Here is a 22,836-nt window from a genome sequence, read left to right on the forward strand (position 1 = left end):
AAGCCAGGTGAAAGTCCTAGTGAGTGAAGCTAGGCAGATGAAAACCCTAGTGAGTGAAGCTAGGTGAAAGTCCTGGTGAGTGAAGCCAGGCAAGGGAAAATCCAGATGGATCAAGGATGATCGGACATCTGGTGCTGGGAAGTCCAAGTAGGTCAAAGGATTGACTGGATACTTGGCATGAAAGAAAAGCCCAAGCAGGTCAAAGGGAGTGACCGGATACTTGGCACGACGAGTAAAAGTCCAAGTGGGTCAAAGGGATTGACCGGACACTTGGTGGGGAGTCCTGGCAGGTCAAGGGAGTGACCAGATGCGAGGCATGATGTACCAACAGGTCAAGGTTGACCGGATGTTGGTTAGGGAGGTTTGGAACTTGGTTTTGGGCAAAAACCAAGTGCTGGATCGATCCGTGGATCGATCCAGGCTGTGGATCGATCAGTGGATCGATCTAGATTCTTCCCAGCGAAGCTCGGATCGATCCGTGGATCGATCAGGTCCCGGATCGGGACGATGCTGCTTCGCGCGATAAGCGCCGGATCGATCCGTGGATCGATCCGCCGTTCTGACAAGCGCTCGATCGATCCGTGGATCGATTCAGCAGGGTTCATTCGATTCGAGATCCGACCGTTGCGTCGGGTTTAAAGCCGCAAGCGAGCGTGGTCTTCGGCATCTCTTTACGAGCTCTTCTCAGATTCATTCCAGCTCCTCCACAGCTCTCTACAAGCACGTGATCGCCAGTTCTTGAAGGTTCTTGGAGGCTTTCCAAGTCAAGAGGCGGATCTATTGCAAGAGGAAGAAGTTAGGGTTAGGGTTTTTACGGCACATCTTGTAAGCTTTTGCTTAACTTGTATTTCCCTTTCTTCTTCTTGTATTGAGAGTGTTGTAGGGCTTCTCCGCCTTTGGTAGTTACCATAAAGGAGTGTTATTCATAGTGGAGGGTGTGTGCGTTGGTGTGGATCCTTGGATTAGTCACCTCTTGTGAGGTGGATACCAAGTAAACCAACCGTGTTAGCGTTGTTGCATTTGTTTCTGTATTTTCCGCTGCATATTCTAGAAGAAACAAGCAACGCCAAGCAACGCCGAGCAACGAGAACGCGACGAGCTATTCACCCCCCCCCCCCTCTAGCTATTTTTGGTCCTAACATCAATTCCCTCTTTCGGTGATTTTGGAAGAAGTTTTTAGTGGATTATCCATCAATACGGTTCAAGGGATTATGGGTATTTGAGTAGGTGTCATCGAAGGCTTCAAAACAAGTAACTCCTTGAATTTGTATTCTTGTTTTTTGTGTTGTTTTATTTCGCTATGTACTCTTTAAAAGTCTAAAAAAGATAGATTTTTTAAATAACGTGATTCACTCATCCCTCTCACGTGCACAATGATCCTACATCTATAACCTTTTTCAGGTTGGTATCATGTGGCGGAGGCAAGGCGGTGCAGGGGTATGCGGAAACACCCCCTTACTCTTGGAAATTCTACTAGTATACCTCACCTGTCCTCTGTTCGCACCCCCTGCCAACTACCTTAGTTCTAGGCTTCCAATGCTCCGCCTGCAGACTACAGTTCGAGGGGTGAGGAGGAAGACGAGCTCGAGCAACGAAGCAGACTGCAGAGTCACAGAGAAGGAGAAGAAGACGACTCTTCTATTTTTTGAGCACCCCCTTAAATTTTTATCTAGATCTACCACTGTATGAGGCTATTACGATGCACACCCCCGTGAGTGTTTTAGGTACCTTGCTGCACTCACATGCCCACATAGGACGACCAACATATCCATCACCTATATATATATATATATATATATATATATAGGAATTTGATATCCTGCGCGCCCGCACAGTGCGCGACTGTGCGCGCACGCAGGATATCAGTGATTTTCGTTTTTTTTTTAATTTTTTTTAATTTTTTAATTAAAAAAAATAATTAAAATATTTTTTAAAAAAATTATTTCTAGGGTTCAGGCTTTGGGTTATAGTATCAAGGTTATTTTTTTTTTTTTAGATTTTACCTTTGGGGTTTAGACTTCCCAATTAGATTATAGTGTTTGGTTTTTAAAAAAATTAAAATAAAATTAATTTAAGTATTTATTTAGTATTGTAATATGTTAAGGGGATATATTAATGTATTAAGAATTTATATAAGGAAATGTTAATTTTTTTAATTGATTTTTTTAATTTAAAATATTAAAAAAAACAAAGCGATCTCCTGCGCGACGCGCACAGTCGCGCACTATATATATATATATATATATATATATATATATATATATATATATATATATATATATATATATATATATATATATATATATATATATATAAACCAATTTTGGTGAACCCCAAAATTAAATTATGTTAATGTTCTTTTTTATTTTCACATTGAAAATAATATAAGACGTATTAGTAATTTTCTCTGGTTATTTTTTATATAAAAATATGCATTGTTATGGTTCTTTTTAGTCCTATACTTAGGATTGATAACACCGCGAGCAAAGAAGCTTCTATAAATACCTTAGGTTGGTGATGTTAGAAAGCATATCTTTCTTGGCCTTTTGGTTAAGATCAAATGTAGTATATGTTCTTATTAGTTTAATAACTGATATAAAAATTAAATTAATTAATTTTTTATAAGGGAGAGTCCGTTATAATAGCTTGCTGTTAGGTTTTTTGAGCGTCGCCCTTGCGTTGTACTACTACATGGATCTGACACACCCTTACCAAGTCTAATTTATCAGCATGGGACAGTGATTATATTAAACATGCAATGCGTGTGTGCGATTATATATATATATATATATATATATATATATATACTCATATGTTGCGATCGTTCGCTGCGTAACAATCCGCGACTATGTTATCGGGGCGCTTGGAATTGATCTAGATTCTTCGATTCTTTTATTATTATTATTATTATTATTATTATTATTTTATTTTTTAAAAAATATTTTTTTAAATCCTAACCCCTAAATATTAGGTGACACCCTAAATATATATATTATACCTCATCAACACCTAAAATTTTTTAGTTTTAAATTCTTTTTTAGCTTAAACATTATAACTCAAGCCCTAAACACAAAATATAATTGGCTCAACACCGATAAATGTTATAATGTATAAAAGTCACTAAGTAACTGTTACTATAAGTATTTTGGATAAGTTTTGATGTGATCAACCCGGTTAAGTTAGATCATGTGGTGTTCTAACTCTTGTGTCTAAGTGTGCAGGAACTTAAGAAAACAAGAAATCAAGCTAAAGACGCGGCGGATGGCATGAGAATTGAGTCGACGGGCTCGGTGCATCCGAGGGATGAGAAGCTGTGGAAGAGTACGCCGGTGGAGCAAGAAGGATGCGCACGACCCTTTTGAGGGGCGAGAAACTGGAGCAAAAGACTGCTCGAGGAGAGAAGGCTAGAGTTGGGTTTAGGTGAGCTCAACTCTGGATGGTTGAAAAATCACCTAAGCGACCGGAGCGGAAGATAGGACAAAATCAACTTGAGTTAACTTGTTCGGGTACCCGGAGCTGGTCCTGGCTCCCAGACCACTTTGGTGCCGAAGAGGCGCCTATTGCTATGGATCATCGTTGGGTCCATGACAGTAGCGGTCCGCGCGCTTAGAGCATGTCTGGGCCCCCAGGAGTGGATAAATGTTTATCCCTTTATCGATATGAAGTAGATCGAGACGACTAGTTGGGGGTGCCCAGATCATGTCCGGGCTCCTAGAGTGTGCCACATCATCAAACGGCCATTTCGACCGATAATCCTATAAAAGGAGGCCTGGTTCTTGAGATTATTAACAAGACTTTCTGTACTTTGGTTTTTTACTATGTTTTCATGTTTTGTACTTTCAACATTCTGTACGAGGCTTCTCTGCCTCCGACCTGTGTCGAAGAAGGAGTCTACTACTTGAGCTTCATTAGCCTTGGATTAGTAATCTTCCTGGTTACAACCCAAGTAAATCCTTTTTGTTTCATACTTTTTTTACGTTATTTAGTTTTGTTTTATAAAGTGTTTGTCTTATCTAAAGTTTAAAGCTTTGAGAAAGAGTATTTTTGTCATTTCAAGCAATTCCCCCCCCCCCCCCCCCCTCCTTGTCGCCATACTAGGACCAACAAGTGGTGTCAGAGCGAGGACACTTCAGAAGGACTAACCGCGAACCGAAACATAAGAAAGGGTCGGACTAAGCATCTATCCATCTAAGTTCGAGGGGGAGTTCACGATATAGAAAAAGAATATGAAGGTATTCTTCAAAATAGATTATGATTTATTATTAATTATAAAATATGATTTTGTAGCACTTAAAAATCAACAAGGAGCTGACAAAGAAGAATATATATAGACAAAGAAAGAGCAAGCCAACTTCGTGGCAAACGTTAAGGCAAAATACCATCTGCTGAGCATTTTACCACCACAAGAAGTCAACTGGATCGAAGCTTACGAGTCAGCAAAAGAGCTCTGGGAGAAGTTCTTGGAGAAGTACGAAAGGACCTCAGAGGCGAAACTCGCAAGATGGGACCTCCTCCAGAACTAAATCAATAACCTACATAACGATCCGCGACTATGTTATCAGGGCGCTTAGAATTGATCTAGGTTCCTCGATTCTTCTTCTTTTTTTTTTTTAATTCTAAACCCTAAATATTAGGTGATATCCTAAATATATATATTATACCTCATCAACACCTAAAATTTTTTAATTTTAAATTCTTTCTTAGTTTGAACACTATAACCCAACCCCTAAACATGAAATATAAATAGCTCAACACCAATAAATGTTATAATGTATAAAAGTCACTAAGTAAATGTTACTGTAAGTATTCTGGATAAGTTTTGATGTGATCAACCTGGTTAAGTTAGGTCCTGTAGTGTTCTGACCCTTGTGTCTAAGTGTACAAGAACTTAAGAATACAAGAAGTTGAGTTGAAGATGCGACAGATGAGAAGGATGACAAGAGAATCGAGTCGATGGGCTAAGTGCATTAGAGGGACGAGAAGCTATAGAAGAGTATGCTAGTTGAGTAAGAAGGATGCGCGTAACGCTTCTGAGAGACAAGAAGCCTGAACGGAAGATTGTTCAAGGAGAAAAGGTTGGAGTCGGGTTCAGGTGAGCTCAACTCTGGATGATTGAAAAATTACCCAAGCGACCGAAGCTGAAGACAGGACAAAGTCAACCTGAGTTAACTTGTCCATGTGCCCGGAGCTGGTTCGGGCTCTCGGACCACTTTGGTGCCAAAGAGGTGCCAGTTGTTGTGGATCATCGTTGGGCCCATGTCAGTAATGGTCTGGGCGCCCAGAGTGTGTCCGGGCGCCCGGGAGTGGATAAATGCTTATCCCTTTACTGTTGCGAAGTAGATCGAGCGACCAGCTGGGGGTGCCCAAATCGGGCCCGGGCTCCTAGAGCGAGCCACATCATCAAATGGTCACTTTGACCGGTGAGCCTATAAAAGGAGGCTTGGTGCTCGAGATTTACAACAACACTTTCTGTACTTCAATTTTCTACTATGTTTTCAAGTTTTGTACTTTGAGCGTTCTGTACGAGGCTTCTCCGCCTCCGACCTGTGTTGAAGAAAGAGTCTACTACTTGAGCTTCATTAGCCTTGGATTAGCAACCTCCTTGGTTGCAAACCAAGTAAACCCTTTTTGTTTCATACTCTTTTTACATTATTTAGTTTTATTTTTTAAAGTGTTTGTCTTATCTAAAGTTTAAAGGCTTGAGAAAGAGTATTTTTTTTCATTTCAAGCAATTCACACCCCTCTTGTCGGTCGCACCGAGACCAACAAATGGTGTTAGAGCGAGGACACTTTAGAAGGACTAACTGCCAATTGAAGCACAAAAAAGGTTGGACTAAGCATCTATCTACCTAAGTTCGAGGGGGAGTTCGCAACATGCAAAAAGAAGATGAAGGTACTCTTCAAAATAGATTTTGATTTATTATTAATTATAAAATATGATTTTATAGTACCTAAAGATTAGTAAGGAACCGACAAAGAAGAATATCTGTGGATAAAGAAAGAGCAAGCCGACTTCGTGGCAAATGGTAAGGCAGAATACCATCTGTTGAGCGTTTTACCACCACAAGAAGTCAATCAGATTGGAGCCTACGAGTTAGCTAAAAAGCTTTGAGAGAAGTTCTTAGAGCTGCACGAAGGAACCTCAGAGGTGAAACTAGTAAGATGGGACTTGCTCCAAAATCAAATCAGTAACCTCTGAATGGAGGAAGGTGAAACAGTCGTACACCTACACTCAAGGATCAAGAAGCTGATCACTGGACTCACAAATCTCGGTGAAATGGTAACGAATCAGGATTTATTAAGGTACGCTTTAAATGCATTTTCGAGAATAGCTGAGTGGGCATCCATTATTGATTCCTTTTTCATCTATAAGGACCTCGAGGTTAGTACATTAGAAAACCTATTTTCTACTTTTAAACTTCACGAATCGAGATGTGCAGGCTTAAGAAATAAAGAAGAAAAGACAGCTCATGGCCTAGCACTGAAAGCTAATCAAAAAGGCAAACTAGATTCAGACATATCACTCAACAAAGACGAAGTCACGTTTATGGTAAGAAAGTTTGGTAAGTTCATTAAGTCTTACAAGTTTAACAAGTCGCAAGCTAAGAAATTTTCACAAAGCAAATGAAAGGTGCAGTGTTGCAACTACCAAGAAGAAGGGCACATCAAGGATAACTGTCCAAAACTGAAGGACAATGATAAGAACAAAAGACCAACCCAGACGAAGTACAAAAATCTAAAGGCCACGTGGGATGAAACGTTGTCATCAGAGTTGGAGATTGAAATCTACGTCTGACTTACATTGATGGTAAGTCACCAAGAAAACGATGAAGCAAGCTCATCCAAAATAAGCATCGAGAGCATCGACGAAAGAGGAGCTACTTCAGAGGAAAGCAACAATGAAGAGGGAGCGTCGGATAAGGAAATCAACAAGGTAAATAAGGTATGATCTATACCTCTTGATAAATTATTCAAATTGTTAAAATACTTTCTAAAAATTCTTATCAATTAGAAACTGAAAATGAAAGATTAAAAAAAGAAATTTTAGAATTAAAAGTAAGTTTAACAAAATCTTATCGATTAGAAGATTTCGATAAATTTAAAATTAAAAATAAAAAATTAAAAGAACAAATAGAGTTATTGAAAACCACGATGTATGTTTAAATTTAAGTTTGTTTCAAAATTAAAATTTGAGAAATTATGGTAGGCTTAATTGGTATTTTAGATACCATAAAGGTCAAATTGCAAAGGTTTCACATAAATTTATCCCTAGAAAACATCTTATAAATCCAATAGGTAGGAACCTATATTAGGTTTCTAAAATCATGCATAGTTTAAATTCCTTTCAAATTTAATTGATTTACTATTGTTAGTATTTTTTTTGTTAGTATCTTATAGTTTAACTTGGAAAAATATTTTTTTTTTTTGTAGAAACTTATTGTTAGTATTTTTTTGTTCAAAATTTTTTCAATGATATGATAGCAAATTCTTTGTTAGAATAAATAATTTTAAAATTTTCTAACCTTTAATTAATTTTCTATGAATTTTTTATCAAAATAGTAATATTTAATATTGAAATTCTCAAAATGTTAATAATTCAAAATTTTAATTTTTTTTTATAGATATACTTTCTGTTTTACATACTTAGAAAATTTTTTCAAGATCAAAATCTATTTTTAAATATATTTTTTAAAAAAATTACATGTGTCTGTATAAAATAATTTATTATTGTCGATATTAATCTTGTTTATCTGTCAAAATTTTCTCACAATTCTATATTATTGTGTTTAACAGTGATAAAATTTTTCAAAGATTAAAAGAAAATTTAAAATTATTTTTTCAAAAGTTGGTTTTTAAATCATAAAAATTCTGATTTTCAAAAAAATAATTCTCATACTTTTTTTTAATGAATTAGTCACTGTTTATCTATTTCTTAGATTTTTTTTTTCAATTTAAGCCCCTATTCTTGCTATGATCAAAGGGGAGAAATTGGAAGGGTAAATTTAGGACTTATTTGTAATATGTTAAGTTGCACTTAATTGCATTACTCATGTCAAATTATTTTTTTATTATGTCTATTTTATCCTAACTTTAATTTGGGTTGATGTACATCAAAAAGGGGGAGTTTGTAAGTACCTCGGGTAAGTTTTGATGTGATCAATTGAGTTAAGTTAGATCTTGTGATGTTCTGACCCTTGTGTTTAAGTGTATAAGCACTTAGGAACACAAGAAGTCGAGAGGAAGATATGCGATAGACGAGAAGGATGACACGATAATCTAGTCGACTAGCTCAGTGCATCTCAGGGGCGAGAAGCTGTGGAAGAGTACATTGGTGGAGCGAGAAGGATGCACGTAGCGCTTCCAAGAGACGATAAAAGCTGGAGCGGAAGACTTCTCAAGGAGAGAAGGCCGGAGTTGGCTTCGGGTGAACTCAACTCTATATGACCGAAAAATCACTCAAGCGACCGGAGCGGAAGATCGGACTAAGTCAACCTAAGTTAACTTGTCCGGGTGCTTGGACCCACTTTGGTGCTGAAGAAGCACCAGTTGTTGTGGATCATTGCTGGGTCCGTGTCAGCAGCGGTCTCGGAGCGTGTCCGGGCGCTTTGGGAGTAGATAAATTCTAAATTGCAAATCTTAGACTCACCTTAAATAATAGTTACTCGATAGCTTCTACAGATTGATCTGCTCTCGGGTTGGGTCTGAACCGACTTTGACCTAGGCTCGTAACTGGGTCAATGGGTTGATAAAAGAATTCTATATTGGTGGAGGATTGAACCAACTAAACTACATGAAATTGTTATTTATGTGTATTAATTAATTATTTAATAACTAACTATAATCCCCCCCCCCAGAGTATATATACATATATATATATATATATATATATATATATATAACACTGATATCCTGCGTGATGCGCACAGTGCGCGATTGTGCGCATCGCGCAGGATATCAACAGCTTTATTTTTTTTTGATTTTTTTAATATTTTAAATTAAAAAATCAATTAAAAAAATTAACAATTTTTTATATAAATTTCTAATGCATTAATATATCCCCTCAACATATTACAATACTCAATAAATACTTAAATTAATTTTATTTTATTTTATTTTTTTAAGCCAAACACTATAATTTAATTGGGAAGTCTGAACCCCAGAAGTAAAATCTAAAAAAAAAATAGTTTTGATACTATAACCCAAAACCTGAACCCTAAGGTAAAATCTAAAAAAAATAACTTTGATACTATAACTTAAAACCTGAACCCTAGAGGTAAAATCTAAAAAAAAAATAGTTTTGATACTATAACCCAAAGCCTGAACCCTAAATAGTTTTGATACTATAACCCAAAGCCTGAACCCTAGAGGTAAAATCTAAAAAAAAAATAGTTTTGATACTATAACCCAAAGCCTGAACCCTCGAGGTAAAATCTAAAAAAAATAGTTTTGATACTATAACCCAAAGCCTGAACCCTATAATTTTAATACTATAATTTTTAAAAAATATTTTAATTATTTTTGTTAATTCAAAAATTAAAAAAAAATTAAAACGGATGATATCCTGCGCGCGCGCACAGTCACACACTGTGCGACGTGCAGGATATCAAATTCGTGTATATATATATATATATATATATATATATATATATATATATATATATATATATATATATATATATATATATATATATAACGAGTGAGATTATTTGATATTTTGTTATTAATGACTATCTATTATTCTCTAAATTCTAATTAAGGAATTCATTTCATTATTTCTACAATATCTTCATTAGCTATAAAAAGAAATCTAGCTAATGACTAATTAATAAAGTCACTTCACAAGATAAAAAGTGAAAAAAGTAAAAAAGTAAAAATATAAGTGAACTAAATGAGATTTGATTTTTCTATGCACTAAGTGAATACGTAGATAAGTATAAATCTTTTTATTTTATGAATTTATCATATTTTAATATAATAATATTGAACTGTAGTGAATAGTACACGAACCATGAACTGGTAGTTTTGAACTATGAACCATAATCGTCTTAGACAGTTAAAGTTAAGACCTAACTCCCAGGAATCGATGATTTTAAACTGTCGAATCTATGATTCTAAACTAGGGTTTGGTTTATCTACGTGTTATAGTAGTTACATGGTAGCTTACCCAAAAGTTAGGTGTGACAATTTCTGACCGACACGAAAACACGATCCAAACTGAATACGAAAAAAACCAGATTAGGGTCAGGTCTTATTAAATTCGGGTTGGATTTGGGTTGATTTGATTGACACGATTAATAAACAGATCAGGTTTGGGTCAACCTGAAATAACTAGATTACAATTCGCGAATCCGTTTATAAATATTTTTGGATCAGATTTAGGTCACATTTTGGTTGACTTCAGGTAAAAATAGTATATTTTAATAAAATAGATATTTATGGGTCGGATTCGGATTAAATTCGGATTAAGATGAACATGTTTTTATAAACAGGTTATTTCCAGTCGGATTAAGTTCGGATTGAATTTGGATTGTGAGTTATTTCAGATCGTATTCGAATCAAATATATATAAACAAGTTGAATTCGGATCCAATAATTTAATCCGAAATATTAATCAAATCGAGTTAAATTTTGATATTCTAATCCGTCAATCAAATCCGAATATCACCCGAATTTCCATCCCTACAAACTGTCTTAAATTAAGGGGTATTTTCGATATACAAATATTGAGAAGGCATGATTTTTTTAAAAAAAAAAAACTGAAAACGTTTTTTTTTATAATTTATAAATTTTGAAACGTCTTGCTAATTTTTATCCTAAATTAAAATTCATTAAAATTGAAGATATCTTTCCTAATCACGTTGAATATTTTTTCTGTAACAGATAAAATACATTACTCTGGTGGTCTTTCACAATTGTCCATATTATTGACAGAGATTAAATAAAAAAACCGAAACTAACTATTATAACTATTATATTGAAAGAATGATTTCTCAATTTTTATCAAAAAATTAATTCTTATTTAATTCTATAATTCTATTATGGAATAACTAATTCGGCTATGTCTAAAGCATCATTTTGAATAAGATATGTTCGTAAGGGGTGTGAAATGAGCATAATCACTCTGCTATAGTAGAATTAGATACGTTGGTCTTGCTTTTATTATCCACGTGCGATCTGGGAGGAGCGTGCAGTCACTTGCCGGAGCGCATTTGCGTGGTCGGTGAAGTGGACCCCGCACCTACTCCCGGCCCCGTGCAATGTTGGTCAAAATTGGACCATCTGTTCCTTCAATATAATAATTGATTTTATTTTTAAAATAAAAGGATGTCTAAAATTCGGTAAATAATCAAAACGATGTTTTTTTAAAATAAATAAAAGCACGTTCTATTTTTCAAATTACCTTTCTAAAATATCTTTTTTTTCAACCGTATTAGAGTAGGTACGGCTAATTATGACAGCTTATAGCGTATATCGAATAACTGTTACAGTAATTAATTATTTTATTTTAATCAAACTTATTATATAAAAATATGATTATATTAAAATATTTTTATCAACTTAATTAAAATTATTTAGATTTCATTAAAATTATTTTAAATTGATCAAAATTATTTTAAAATAATTATAGAATCTATTAAATAACTATTTAGTAGAAACAACTATAATACATAATATGACAGTTTATACTAGTGACTATCAAATAACTGTTATAGTAGTTAATCATAGTTACTATAACATTTAAAGTACGAGTCAAAAAGTAAAGAGCCCTTTTATTTTATTTTGTTTAAAAATACATTATTTTGACTATTTCTACTTGTATAATTTGGAACGCGCATTTGAAAAATACAATTTTTTTATAAAAAAATATATGTTAAAAAACTAGCCAAAAAAAAGAGAGATGTATAAATCAAACCATCAAATTTACATGACAGTAATACACGAGGATAGGAGAAGCATCCTCTAAATCACTCATTTGGGCAGAGTAAAGGCAATGGCCACCTCATCCCAGAGGCAAAACAAAACAAAACAAAACAAATGAAGTAACTTGAGCACACAAATTCAAACCAACACTCAAATTCCTGGCCCAAGCTTTTTGTGTATTCGACCAATATTTGGCCTTTGATTGCCTTTGCAGGCTGCAAATCTTCTGGTATGACCACTCGATCCCCGTCGATGTGGGTAACACTATGGAGCCGCAAGCCTATGCGGCTCCTTCGTAGAAGCAAAAGAAGCACACAAGATGAGAGCTAGGAGAAAATGCAAAGCCAGACTTTGTATAGTATGGCAAGAACAATCACTACTAGTATTTGATCCATTAAAGAGACAGGCTTTGCTCCGTAGTCAGGCTCAGGTGACAATACCTGAGGAGAACACATGTACTCTAGGGAGAATGAATGACTCGGGTCATCTGTCGGTCGAAATATCATCTGCCCGAGGGCAGTCTTGAACTCTCCATTGCACCAATCCTTGACGAAATGCAAAATTATTCATTAGACAACACTGCCAAAACAACCGGCCATACTATACATAAGGCATTAACAGCCTGCAGCAGGCCTGGTGTTAATAACTTGTTATGTACCTGAAATGGTTTTCCAATTGTAACTAGTACGTCGCAAGCTGACATTTTGAAAATTGATGAGCCCTCCGGTCGACGGATGCAAAAATTCTCATCATGTGCACAAATGTGGAGACACAAAGCATAAGAGAGAAGCGAGTCTGCATCAGTTAAATCCCTTGTGTCGTTTTGGTGAGGAGAATCATACTTTCTCAAGCAGAGGACCGGCTGAACAATGTCAAATCTCCTCGAGGTTGTTTGACTTGTAGCACCTTTGAAGAGAATCTTGGTAATGCACTCTGCAATAGTCTCCATCCTAGCAGAAATATTCTCCATTTTGATTCTGAAAAAACAATTCAGCATCATTCAAATCTTAGTTTGCATGTGACAATGACAGAACTAGCTTACATTTGACTGGATTATAGTATTTCTCAGAATTGGGGAAAACAACAAGAATAGGGTTTTGAAATAACAAGTCACAAATAATTCGAGTTCAAAGGATTTTTCAGATGAAGTGGAATCTAATCGATACCTATGCAATCCCAACAAGGGATCTAGTTTTCCTTGAATCTAACACTGTTTTAAGAAAATTTTGGTAATTGAGTTGCTGCCCCAGTTTTGAATCATTTTGTTTGGAAGGGCTAGGAACATTGCTGATTGATTAGAACAAGAGGGCAGGTTTTAAGCAAGAGGACAGGAAGAACGGAGTATTTGTATTCACCATAATAAGCTTTTACTCTGTGAAGGAACTCATATGATCACAAATCATTATTGATCCCTTGGAAGAATTTTTTGGCACCAGAGAGTTGAAAGGATGGTTAAAATGTGATGTGACTAAGGTTTTTTAGGATCAACCAATTTCATTGCAGTTTCTCCTGCAACTATGAAGAACTCCTCAGTGACAGCATCAGAGGTGCAAGAGGTAATTCATGCAAAAAGATATATAGCTGGTTGATGGATCACCCAACTAATTGACCTGGTCAGATGTTCTGCAAAATCATGTACAGGAAATCCAACCGAGTCATCTTGGTCTGGTGCTCTTGACCCAGTCACCTCACCAACCTTGTACTTCCAGAAGTTGCGAATAAGTGTTAGATCAACCAACTAAATACAAATTTTATTTTGTATGTATCACTTAAAAAAGTCTACTCAACTTGTGATGTGATGTGTTGCAGTGTCAAAAAAAAATGCCAACAACATGACAACCGATGGTTATGAGATGTGCATTTGGAAGACAAAGTTCTCACATTTGTGAAAGTAAGCAAGCTCAAATCTCTCTTATTCCACATTATTTCTCTATATTTCCTCTTCCGTGATGCGTAGATGTTTATTATGTTTCTGGCACCAATAACATAGAAATACAACATTCGTAGTAACAGATTAAGATCCTACCATTTTTATTCAAAGAACAAATTATAGACCAAAGATTTGACAGAAAATGGTGCTGGTAGTTTTATTCAAAAAAAGATGGCTGTGACATCTTTCTTCTTGATGTAAAATTCTTCTATATTCTTTTCAGACCACAGGGACCACGACCACTTAGTAATTACAACTTCATGATGATCTCTTTTGACATTAAGAAGAATTTAGAAAGCTATACCACACATGCTGCACAGCCACAAGGTTGAGAAAGACATGAATTATAGTCCTTTAATCAAAATCACATCATTCAGACAAGATAAAAGCAAACCACATTGCTGAAAGAGCATATAAAAGGTGATACTGAAAGCACAACGAAGCGTGCACATTACTTCAAACTTTTGATCTTTTTTTATGTTCATTTGGCAGAAGCCATAATATCAATGCATTACCTGATTGCACGGCAGAATAATATTTGATTGTCCTTTATCCATTGAGTCTTTAGAAGAAGGTTAATGTACAAGGGGAAGCTACTGTATGCGATGTATCACTTGATTCCAAAGGAATTTTTTGGGTTAAAAAGAGATATTTGTTCCTATGGAAAAAGAAATTCTCCTGAAAAAAAAAGATTAAATGGTCTCTTATTTTGGAATAGCTGACCTTAGAGTCCGGTAAGAGTCAGGCAAGATTTGCCGGAGGAGCTGCTCCGTTTCAGGGCTCGGCAATCGATGCCAATAAAACTCGTCGCATACACCATCTCTCCGCCCAAACAACGAAACGCGACTCTTCTCCTGTTCCGGAAGTGCCAACAACGCGCCGCCTGCTTCAATAGCCTCCTTCGCACCCTGAATCAGCGCCGCATCGACGCCAGTCACCCGCACCGCCCCAACCTCCGCCGCCGCCGAAAGCACTCTCCTAACAGCAGAATCGTCCCCGGCGAGGAGCGACGGGAGGTCAACCTCCTCTGGGGCTTTGAGAGGCGACTGCACAGGGAAATAGAGATCCGGTAGACTGAGGTCGGGGACGCGGAGCGAGACCTCGAGGTACTCCATGAGCAGGCGATCATCGACGGCGGAGGATCGTAGGCCCTTCCCGGTGGCGATCGGAGTCGGTGGCGGCGCCCGGAACCGAAGGCTGCGCGATCGCTCCGCCTCCAGCATGGCCGCTGCTGCCATGGATCGGTTCCGCTCGCCGCGCCAGCAGAGCGGTGGAACGCTGAAATGGTACGGGTATTCGAACTTATGGAAGCTTTTGCGTCTGTTACAACCGTTAGATTCATAAATAGACGGTGGAAATAAATTTATATTTTTGATGATGAAAAATTTTCATTGTGCCTTCTACGGAATACTCCGTTTTGTTTTCAAAAGAGCCCCTCAAAGTTTTATTTTCCTTAATTAATAAGAAAGAATAAAAAAATGCTATTTTTTCTAAAAGATAAGTAAAATTAAAACGTAAGGACGAAGCATTATCCAAGATGGGCCAGGGCTATCGACTCATATCTATATTAGTTGTAAATTTGACATTAATTACATGAATCTTGACTAGGCATGAAAAAGTATCCTCGGATGGTCTAGTGGCTAACGCATGAGGTGTTATCATAATAAGATCTGAGGTTCGAATCTTGACAAAGCCGAGGTAAATACCTCTCTTATGTGCTAGTCACTATTCCAAAGGCTAGTAGTGATTTATCTCCTCCGTATTGGCCCCGGATTGGCGGGGGTGCTGGGGGCGAGCCTATTGACTAGGCATGAAAAAGCCTCGGGATTATTGTGCAGTGGGTTGTCACTCAGGTACCTGCGCTTCGAGCCCCAGTTATGATGAATTTGTAGAAATTTTTTTTCCAAATGGGACACACAACTAAAGGATGCTGGACTCCTGAGTTATCCGCTGCAAACGCTTCCTGATTTATCCTAATGACCGGTGGGAAACTTCCGTACATGTTTACACTTATTTAGATAAAGTTAAATTAAATTGAGCTTAAAATAAATTAAATTATTCAACTGGTTTATTTTTTAGGAGTTTGGGTTTAATTTATTTAGATACTATCGGGCTCTCAATTATAATTTATTTCATTTTTTAAAATTATTATTTATTTGATTGATTATTAAATTTAATAATTTATTTTTTATTAATTTATTTTTTTATTTATTCAGTATATTAATAAAACTTTATTAATAAATATAGTTCATAAATATTTTTCATTAATCCTATTTACCAACATTATTCGGGAATGTTAATGAAGTGAAGACACATGTCCAATCTTATTTATTTAACTTAACTAATTATTTAAATTTATTTATTTAATTGATCGATACGTATAAACAAATTCTTTCAAGCCGATCACCAAACATTCGATTCATTTATCAACTTAATGTTAAACTCTGACTCTCCAACGAGAAAATATTAATATTCTCTCTAATAATTTTGTGTCAAAATTCGTTGTCAATCTGAATAAAACATCAGAGTATGAGAAAGGACTGACGTAAAATCGCCACACACTAATATTGTATGTACGATGAAATAAAAAGAGGATTATCTCTATTTACAATCTGGAACACAGAGGTCTGATAGTAGCAAATACCTACTATTTACAATCACCTTACGGTCTAGTTCATTCAACCTCTTCCTCGTGCTGCAGGTGAATTGGGTTCCTTGCTTTGCTTTTGACGATGATGATAATTGCAGCGGGCTGAAGACGACGATGAGCATGGCATCTGGCAGCCTATGTTCTCGACGGCGCAAATCGTCTTAAACGTCCGCTTGTTCAGCTCCTCCACCAGCGCCCGGTGCAGCAGCTGGCTTCGCAAGTCCAGCATCGACTGGTTCCTAAGCAGCCGCCGGTGGTGGTGGCGTTGGTGTGCATCTCCTGCCGCACTTTTCTCTCCACCGCCGCTATAGCAGCAACCAAAACCTTCGCCAATGCAGAATCTCGCCGAATTTAGGCCGTTCGGATCTCCCTGGTCGAAACTTGCACAAAGTTCTTGATCAGTGTAGTTAATAGCAGAGTAATTAATTGGGTGAACAGAGCTCATATCATCGTCGTCGTCGTCCAGAAATGAGCAATCTGCACAAAACTCCATTCAATTGAGCACATAATTTTTGTTCTGGTTGAAGAATACTAACTTTAGATCACATAAGAAATTCATAGCGTGGGCTCAAAATATTTAACATAGAACACACTGTACCTCCGGCCAATTCTTTTTGGAGATGGTTGTATCCTTGGGAGGAGCTCATGCCAAAGGCAACTGAACCTTGGGAAGATGTAGGGGAGGAGAGGTAGTAGAAGGGATGGCTGCTCCGATCTTCTTTGTCATCGACATAGTTGCAAACTTGGTGGCGCGCCTCGCAGTCTTCTTTCCAACCAGGCACCAAACTTGTTATCTCTTGGGCGATCATCTCTGCTATCTCTGATGGTTCTCGATCCCTTATGTCAAGTTCCTTCACCATCTCATTCGCCACGTCCAATGGTGTGTCTTCAACAGTATCAAACGGAAAATATACGTTGCTCATCTTCCCTGATAACACCAATTGCACACGCAGTTAGTAGTATTCAGACTTGAACTGTGTTCCCAAGAACGAGGAGAATGAATTTCACCTTCTTGATAAGCAATTTGCACTTTGAGAAATATAGTGTCATCTTTCGGATTTATCTTGCCAGTGATGGTCATGTTAGCAGCCTGCGATACGGGATCAGTATTCAGTTCGGGATCATCGTCTGCCACCTGCATATGATTGGGTGCTCCTGATGCAATAATAACCTTGTTAAAAACATTGGCTGGATTTTTGAAGCTTGATAAGGAAGTAGGATGATCTTCAAGTGCAAGGAAGGGATCAAGGAGGAGCTCCATCGCCGATGCTCTCTCTGAGGCTCTCTCTAAACACCTTCCAATGAAACGCTTTGTTTGGGGATCCTTGAGGCGATGGTATGCATCTGGCAATTTTCCCTGAAAAGTAGATCAATTTGTCTTGTTTTCAGTAACTACATTGACGTCGGAAGGGTGCATTGACACAACATTTGTTTAAGAAAAATTAGACATTCAAGCTCTTACTGAAGTAACTTTCTTGTAAATTTGAGCTGAATTTGAACACTCGCTGTAGGGGTATTCAGAGGTAAGCATCTCGAGAACACACATTCCAAATGAGTACATATCAACAAGCTCATTGTATTCCTCTTCATAAACTTCCGGTGCCATAAACTCTGGTGTCCCTGATTGAGAAACAAACTCGATTCAACGAAACAAGAACTACAGGCTCTAAAATGAATAGAAGCAAATGGAATGGCCTGCTTAATTTGATAAGATTTATGCTAATTCAGATTACCTATGACACTGTGGGCGCACTGTGTTCCACGGAGCATAGCAGCCAGGCCGAGATCACCAATCTTGACTTGCCCTAGATGCCCATTGACAAAAACGTTGTCACACTTTAGGTCTCTGTGAATAACCGGAGGGTCATGGCCATGCAAGTATACCAGTCCCTGGAGGATTTGCCGTGCCCATCTCTTGACAGCATTGACATCAACTCGGGGATATCTTTGACGATACCTTATCAAACCATTGCCTAAGGTCAGTTAATTTTCAGTCAACATCATGCTCAAGTAGTATGCGAGTGTTAGCTTATACTCTCGGAGGGTGCCGGAGGTGAACATCTCGGTGATGAAGTTGAAAGTCCTGTTTTCTGCATCAATCCAAGAAGCGTGGAACTTGATGATGGAGTCATGGTTGAGAGAGCTGAGAAGCTGGACCTCTGAGCACATGCGCTCCAGTGCTTCAGGAGAGCGCATCACGTTGCAGATTTTGGCTTGGTTCCAGGCCACTTCAATGCCATTTAGTTCATCAAATGCTCTATAACTGAGCATTTTGAATCAAGGAACTGTTATCGTCACCAAGTATTAACTATTGATTCATTATAACAATGATGATTCGATTGGTTGTAATAAAGGATACACTGTCTTCATGGCTCCCTTCCCTAGCATTTCATCGAACTGCAGTGCAAAGCAGGAAAAAAAAATCGATGAGAAATGTTTGCATATTTTGACATCATGAGACGAATATGTCTGCAGTGCAAAGTTTGACATCATGAACGAATGGTCCTAAAAAAAAAAATCAAACATAATTAAATGAGTTAGGAATGGTCTCCTTTATTTATCATGGAAGTGGATAAAATTCATGGCGGAAATAAGAAAGCCTTAATTCTGATAGTGATTTACTTTTACATTAGTTATCAAAATTAAATGCTTTTATATATAACTTGTTACTACTGTTTGGTCATTCAATTTATGCAGGGTAACCCATCCGACATGTATTTCCACTCGGAAAGTATAAACAGATCAATTTCTACATCTTGATTTCCAAAGTAAGAATCTACAAAAGAACATCCAAGAAGAATTATAGCTTTATGACTGTCATAAAAAGAAGGAATAGACCATTTACATCTACCTTTTTCTTACTATTTTTTTTTTTTTGTAAAGAATCATTCAACGTTTCATATTTAAAAAAAAAAGTACTATAATTTTGACCCTACTAATCTTACTCTCAGAGTTTCAATATCATTAAAAGTTCCATTGACTTTGTAATCCTGATCACTTTCCTCCTTGCAACTTGAGCAGAGTTTCTTTGGCAACGTTGGAACTTTGAGATAGCAAGTGGATAGCAGAGAAAATAAAGAGATATGCTGCAAAACTATTAAATATGAGAGGCAGAAGTAAAATGATCTCTTGAAAAAGAAAACATTCTGGCATCAATAATTAATATACATCATATAGATCTATCATGGCTTTGCTTTATGCATCATATCCCAATTAATTTCTGTCTTCGGTCAACATTTAATGCATGAACTTGCCTTCGATTAAAATAATACTTGCACTGGCAAATCTAGATCCTCCCAAACCATCTGCTGCAACAATTTTGAGTTTTACAGGAGAGTTACAAAGCATATTAACAGACCTAACAAGCAGCCATGATTCAGAGAATGACAAAGTGTACAATATAACCATGATTTTGAAGAATGACTAAGTGTATGAATCACAGGAGAAAAACGATTCCTATTTGTCGATCAACGATGTAATATATGCGATACAAAACAATTTAATTATAAATCATTAGTAAGACACAAACATAGCATTAATCCATCTACATATACCAATTACCGAGTATATTGAATAAGACGAGTAAAATAATTAGGTTAAATTAGAAAAACAGGGCAGAAATGGGAAAAAAAACAATGAACTTACACGACCGTAGCGACCCGCTGAATCGGTCTCGACGTAGCCATTCAGCTTGTCGACGAGCTCCGGACGCCGCCTCTCCACCGGCTGCGGCCTCATCGGCCGATCAGAGACCAAGAACAAGAAAGAAAACGAGAAGAAGCGCTAGGAAATATTAAGAAGCGGAAAGCAAGAGCAGAACTCCAAAGGACGAATTAACAGAAATCAGCGGCGATGGGTGCGCTAGATGATGCGCGGGTTTCCTTCGTGGTTCTCGTAGTTGAAGACGCCGAAGAGCTGCCAGAAGAGCCTGGAGTAGTGGATCCGGAGCATGATCCGCGCCATCTGCACCGCCGTCCCGAAGAAGAAGTCGTGGCGATACTTCCCAACCATCGATTCTCCCAGAGGGATCAGAACACACACGAGTAAAAGTCCGAACACCGATGCGAAGAGGAAATCGATCGATCCCTTTGAGATCGAACTCAGACTAATCGAGAAGGGATGCCTCCGCCGCGAGGTGTTGGGGTCTGAACTTGAAGAACCGACTGCTACGCCCGTATTCCGCCATTAACGAGGAAGAAATTTGAAAGGCGATCGACGAGGAAGACGAAGGGATTTGAAATGAGAAGGGGCGAGTGCTGTGGAGAAGAAGGGAGAGAAATGGAGACGTGGCAGTTGAGAGGGAAGAGGGAAGTGGAGTACGGCAATGTGTATATTTGATTTGGAAATTTAAAATGGATAAACATGTGGCAAAAGGCGAAATCATTCGCCCCAAATGCTCTAGTGAGCATGTGGTAGGTGAGTGAGTTGCATAGAGATCGAGGATTTACGTTCCGATTATCTTGAGTTTTGACCCCGCGACCTCATGTTGTAAGTATCCCACCACATACCAACTCAGATGACCTGTGAGGTCAAACATTTAATTTAAAATGGATAAACATGGCTTCATCTAGGGGTGTAATCCAGCTAAGCAGAGCCGAACTCTTGGATGTTTGAGTTTGACTCGTTTATAATCAAGCTGAGCTCGAGCTTTATTTAACGAATATATTCATGTCTCACGAGCTTATTCGAGCTTTTATCAAGCCTAAATGAGCTTAATAAATATAAATTATAAATTTAAATATTCATTAAAAACTAAATTATATATTTTAAAAAATTATAATATTTTTTGTTAAAATTTATAATTTTATTCTAATAAATAAATTAATATATTTGTCCATATTTTTCGTAAGTAGAGTGTAAAAATTATAAATTCAATATCAAAACTATTATTTTTTTAAAAAAAAGTTGATTTATGAGTTTAACGAATATGTTCACGAGCTAACGAGCCGAATATTATGAAGCTTAAGCTTGGTTTGTTTATCTTAACGAGTCTCATTAAACGAGCTCAAATGATTTTTTATCGAATCGAGATTTGAATAGTTCACGAGCGGCTTGATTCATTTACACCCCTGCCTTCATCTTTGTAAAATAATGTAGCAAGAATCAATAGTCCAAATTCGCAGGATGTATTTGGTTCCGTTATCCGGTATAATCTTCATTGTAATTTACAAGAATAAAATTTTCTCAAATATAAACTAATATTCTTTGATTAAACTTAAATAATATAATAAAAAGTTAATCATTAAAAAATTTTAATATATAATTTAATTTAATATTTTACTGTATTAGTTTTCTACATATTATTTTTTTTCTTTATAAACTTTTCATTTTTTTAAAAAAAAATTGTTATATAAATTTTAAGGATAATTTTATCCCGAAGTGTAAATATCGAAGGATATTTTTGGTTAAAAAAAATCATTAATCTCGTTATAAAAAAAACTTTACTTTTCAAAGTTTTTAGATTTCATGTTGTATCTCTTTTGCTTACGTGTAGAGTGAGCAAAACTTCAATTAAACTGAATTAACTGATCGAATCGATCAATGTTAAAAGTTTAGGTTGGTTAATTTAGAAATTCAATTTTTTTTAGAAATATCAGTTTAATTGGTTTAATCAATCGGTTTTGATTTTGAAAATAGAAATCTAGTTAAACTTATTAAACTGATATTTTGAGTTAAACCAAACCAACCTAGAAATAAACCAAACTAAATCGAATTAAACTGGAACCAAATTGAACCGATATTATGAGTTGAACCAAACTAATCAGAACCAAACCTAATCAAATCAAACCAAACCAAATCGAATCAAACTAAACCAAACCAAACCTAAAAATTTGGTTATTTCAGTCGAAAATCGAAGTAACCGATGTTTTATCGGTTCGGTCAGTTCGGTTTTTTTGAAAAGTTCAGTCGGTTCAGTTGGTTCAAAAAAAGTTCAGTTGATTCGGTTTTTGGTTTAATCGGTTCAATCGGTTCAATCAATTCAATTTAAATCGATTGCTCACCCCTACTTACATGTCATACATGGATTATTACTTAGGAATCACTGATTACCTAAATCAAACAGGGTTTTTTTGATAACCTTAGATGGATAATTAAGATTATCAAGAATAACCTTCATCCAAACGCACCCCTACAATTATATTATCATAAATAAATATGGATAACCGGGTAAAATGTCATGTTAATTGCCTCATCTATTTTTGGGAAGATTCGATCCTACCAGTGCAAATAGTGTCCCAACGTGACTCAAGTTAGGTGGGTCCCATTGACCCTCGGGTGGATCTCACTGATCCCTCCGGGTCACATTGGGGAGCAGATCTCTTGATCCACAAAA

At 36.7% G+C, this 22,836-nt stretch overlaps 2 protein-coding genes and 1 pseudogene across 4 annotated transcripts; 1 reads left to right on the plus strand and 2 right to left on the minus strand.

The window, feature by feature from the left end:
• Positions 1 to 2,529: 2,529 nt before the first annotated feature.
• LOC121998919 lies at positions 2,530 to 2,711 on the plus strand (annotated as a pseudogene).
• A 9,189-nt stretch (positions 2,712 to 11,900) lies between these two features.
• On the minus strand, positions 11,901 to 15,131 carry LOC121996778. Its single transcript, XM_042550887.1, has 3 exons — positions 14,576 to 15,131; positions 12,581 to 12,899; positions 11,901 to 12,467 (listed from the first exon to the last, which is right to left on the minus strand). The coding sequence occupies exons 1-3, from the start codon at positions 15,088 to 15,090 to the stop codon at positions 12,249 to 12,251; spliced, it is 1,053 nt and encodes a 350-aa protein (XP_042406821.1). The 5' UTR covers positions 15,091 to 15,131; the 3' UTR covers positions 11,901 to 12,248.
• A 1,262-nt stretch (positions 15,132 to 16,393) lies between these two features.
• Positions 16,394 to 20,810, minus strand: LOC121996779 (probable serine/threonine-protein kinase WNK5). Of its 3 annotated transcripts, XM_042550889.1 has the most exons (10): positions 20,148 to 20,810; positions 19,448 to 19,588; positions 18,862 to 18,899; positions 18,538 to 18,765; positions 18,236 to 18,459; positions 17,965 to 18,122; positions 17,674 to 17,859; positions 17,511 to 17,592; positions 17,101 to 17,430; positions 16,394 to 16,979 (listed from the first exon to the last, which is right to left on the minus strand). In XM_042550889.1, exons 1-10 carry the CDS (start codon positions 20,238 to 20,240, stop codon positions 16,531 to 16,533), a joined length of 1,929 nt encoding a protein of 642 aa, XP_042406823.1. In that variant the 5' UTR covers positions 20,241 to 20,810; the 3' UTR covers positions 16,394 to 16,530. The 3 variants fall into 3 exon arrangements, with proteins under 3 accessions (XP_042406823.1, XP_042406822.1, XP_042406824.1); XM_042550888.1 differs by having other exon boundaries at positions 16,432 to 16,979; positions 17,511 to 17,859; positions 20,148 to 20,808; XM_042550890.1 differs by lacking the exon at positions 19,448 to 19,588 and having other exon boundaries at positions 16,432 to 16,979; positions 17,511 to 17,859; positions 20,148 to 20,807.
• Positions 20,811 to 22,836: the final 2,026 nt, after the last annotated feature.

The sequence above is a fragment of the Zingiber officinale genome, chromosome 6A (genome assembly GCF_018446385.1).
Source record: "Zingiber officinale cultivar Zhangliang chromosome 6A, Zo_v1.1, whole genome shotgun sequence".
Classification (NCBI taxonomy): domain Eukaryota; kingdom Viridiplantae; phylum Streptophyta; class Magnoliopsida; order Zingiberales; family Zingiberaceae; genus Zingiber; species Zingiber officinale.

Excerpts from the sequence above, each read along its gene's own strand:
- LOC121996778 (XM_042550887.1), bottom strand. The coding sequence starts at position 15,090 with ATGGCAGCAGCGGCCATGCTGGAGGCGGAGCGATCGCGCAGCCTTCGG. Across the intron at positions 12,900-14,575 it reads GACTCTTACCGGACTCTAAG|AATCAAAATGGAGAATATTT; the intron begins GTCAGCTATTCC and ends TTGTTTTTTCAG. Across the intron at positions 12,468-12,580 it reads CAATTGGAAAACCATTTCAG|GATTGGTGCAATGGAGAGTT; the intron begins GTACATAACAAG and ends CATTTCGTCAAG.
- LOC121996779 (XM_042550888.1), bottom strand. The coding sequence starts at position 20,240 with ATGAGGCCGCAGCCGGTGGAGAGGCGGCGTCCGGAGCTCGTCGACAAG. Across the intron at positions 19,589-20,147 it reads CAGCGGGTCGCTACGGTCGT|CATATCTCTTTATTTTCTCT; the intron begins GTAAGTTCATTG and ends ATAGTTTTGCAG. Across the intron at positions 18,900-19,447 it reads ATGATATTGAAACTCTGAGA|TTCGATGAAATGCTAGGGAA; the intron begins GTAAGATTAGTA and ends TTTGCACTGCAG.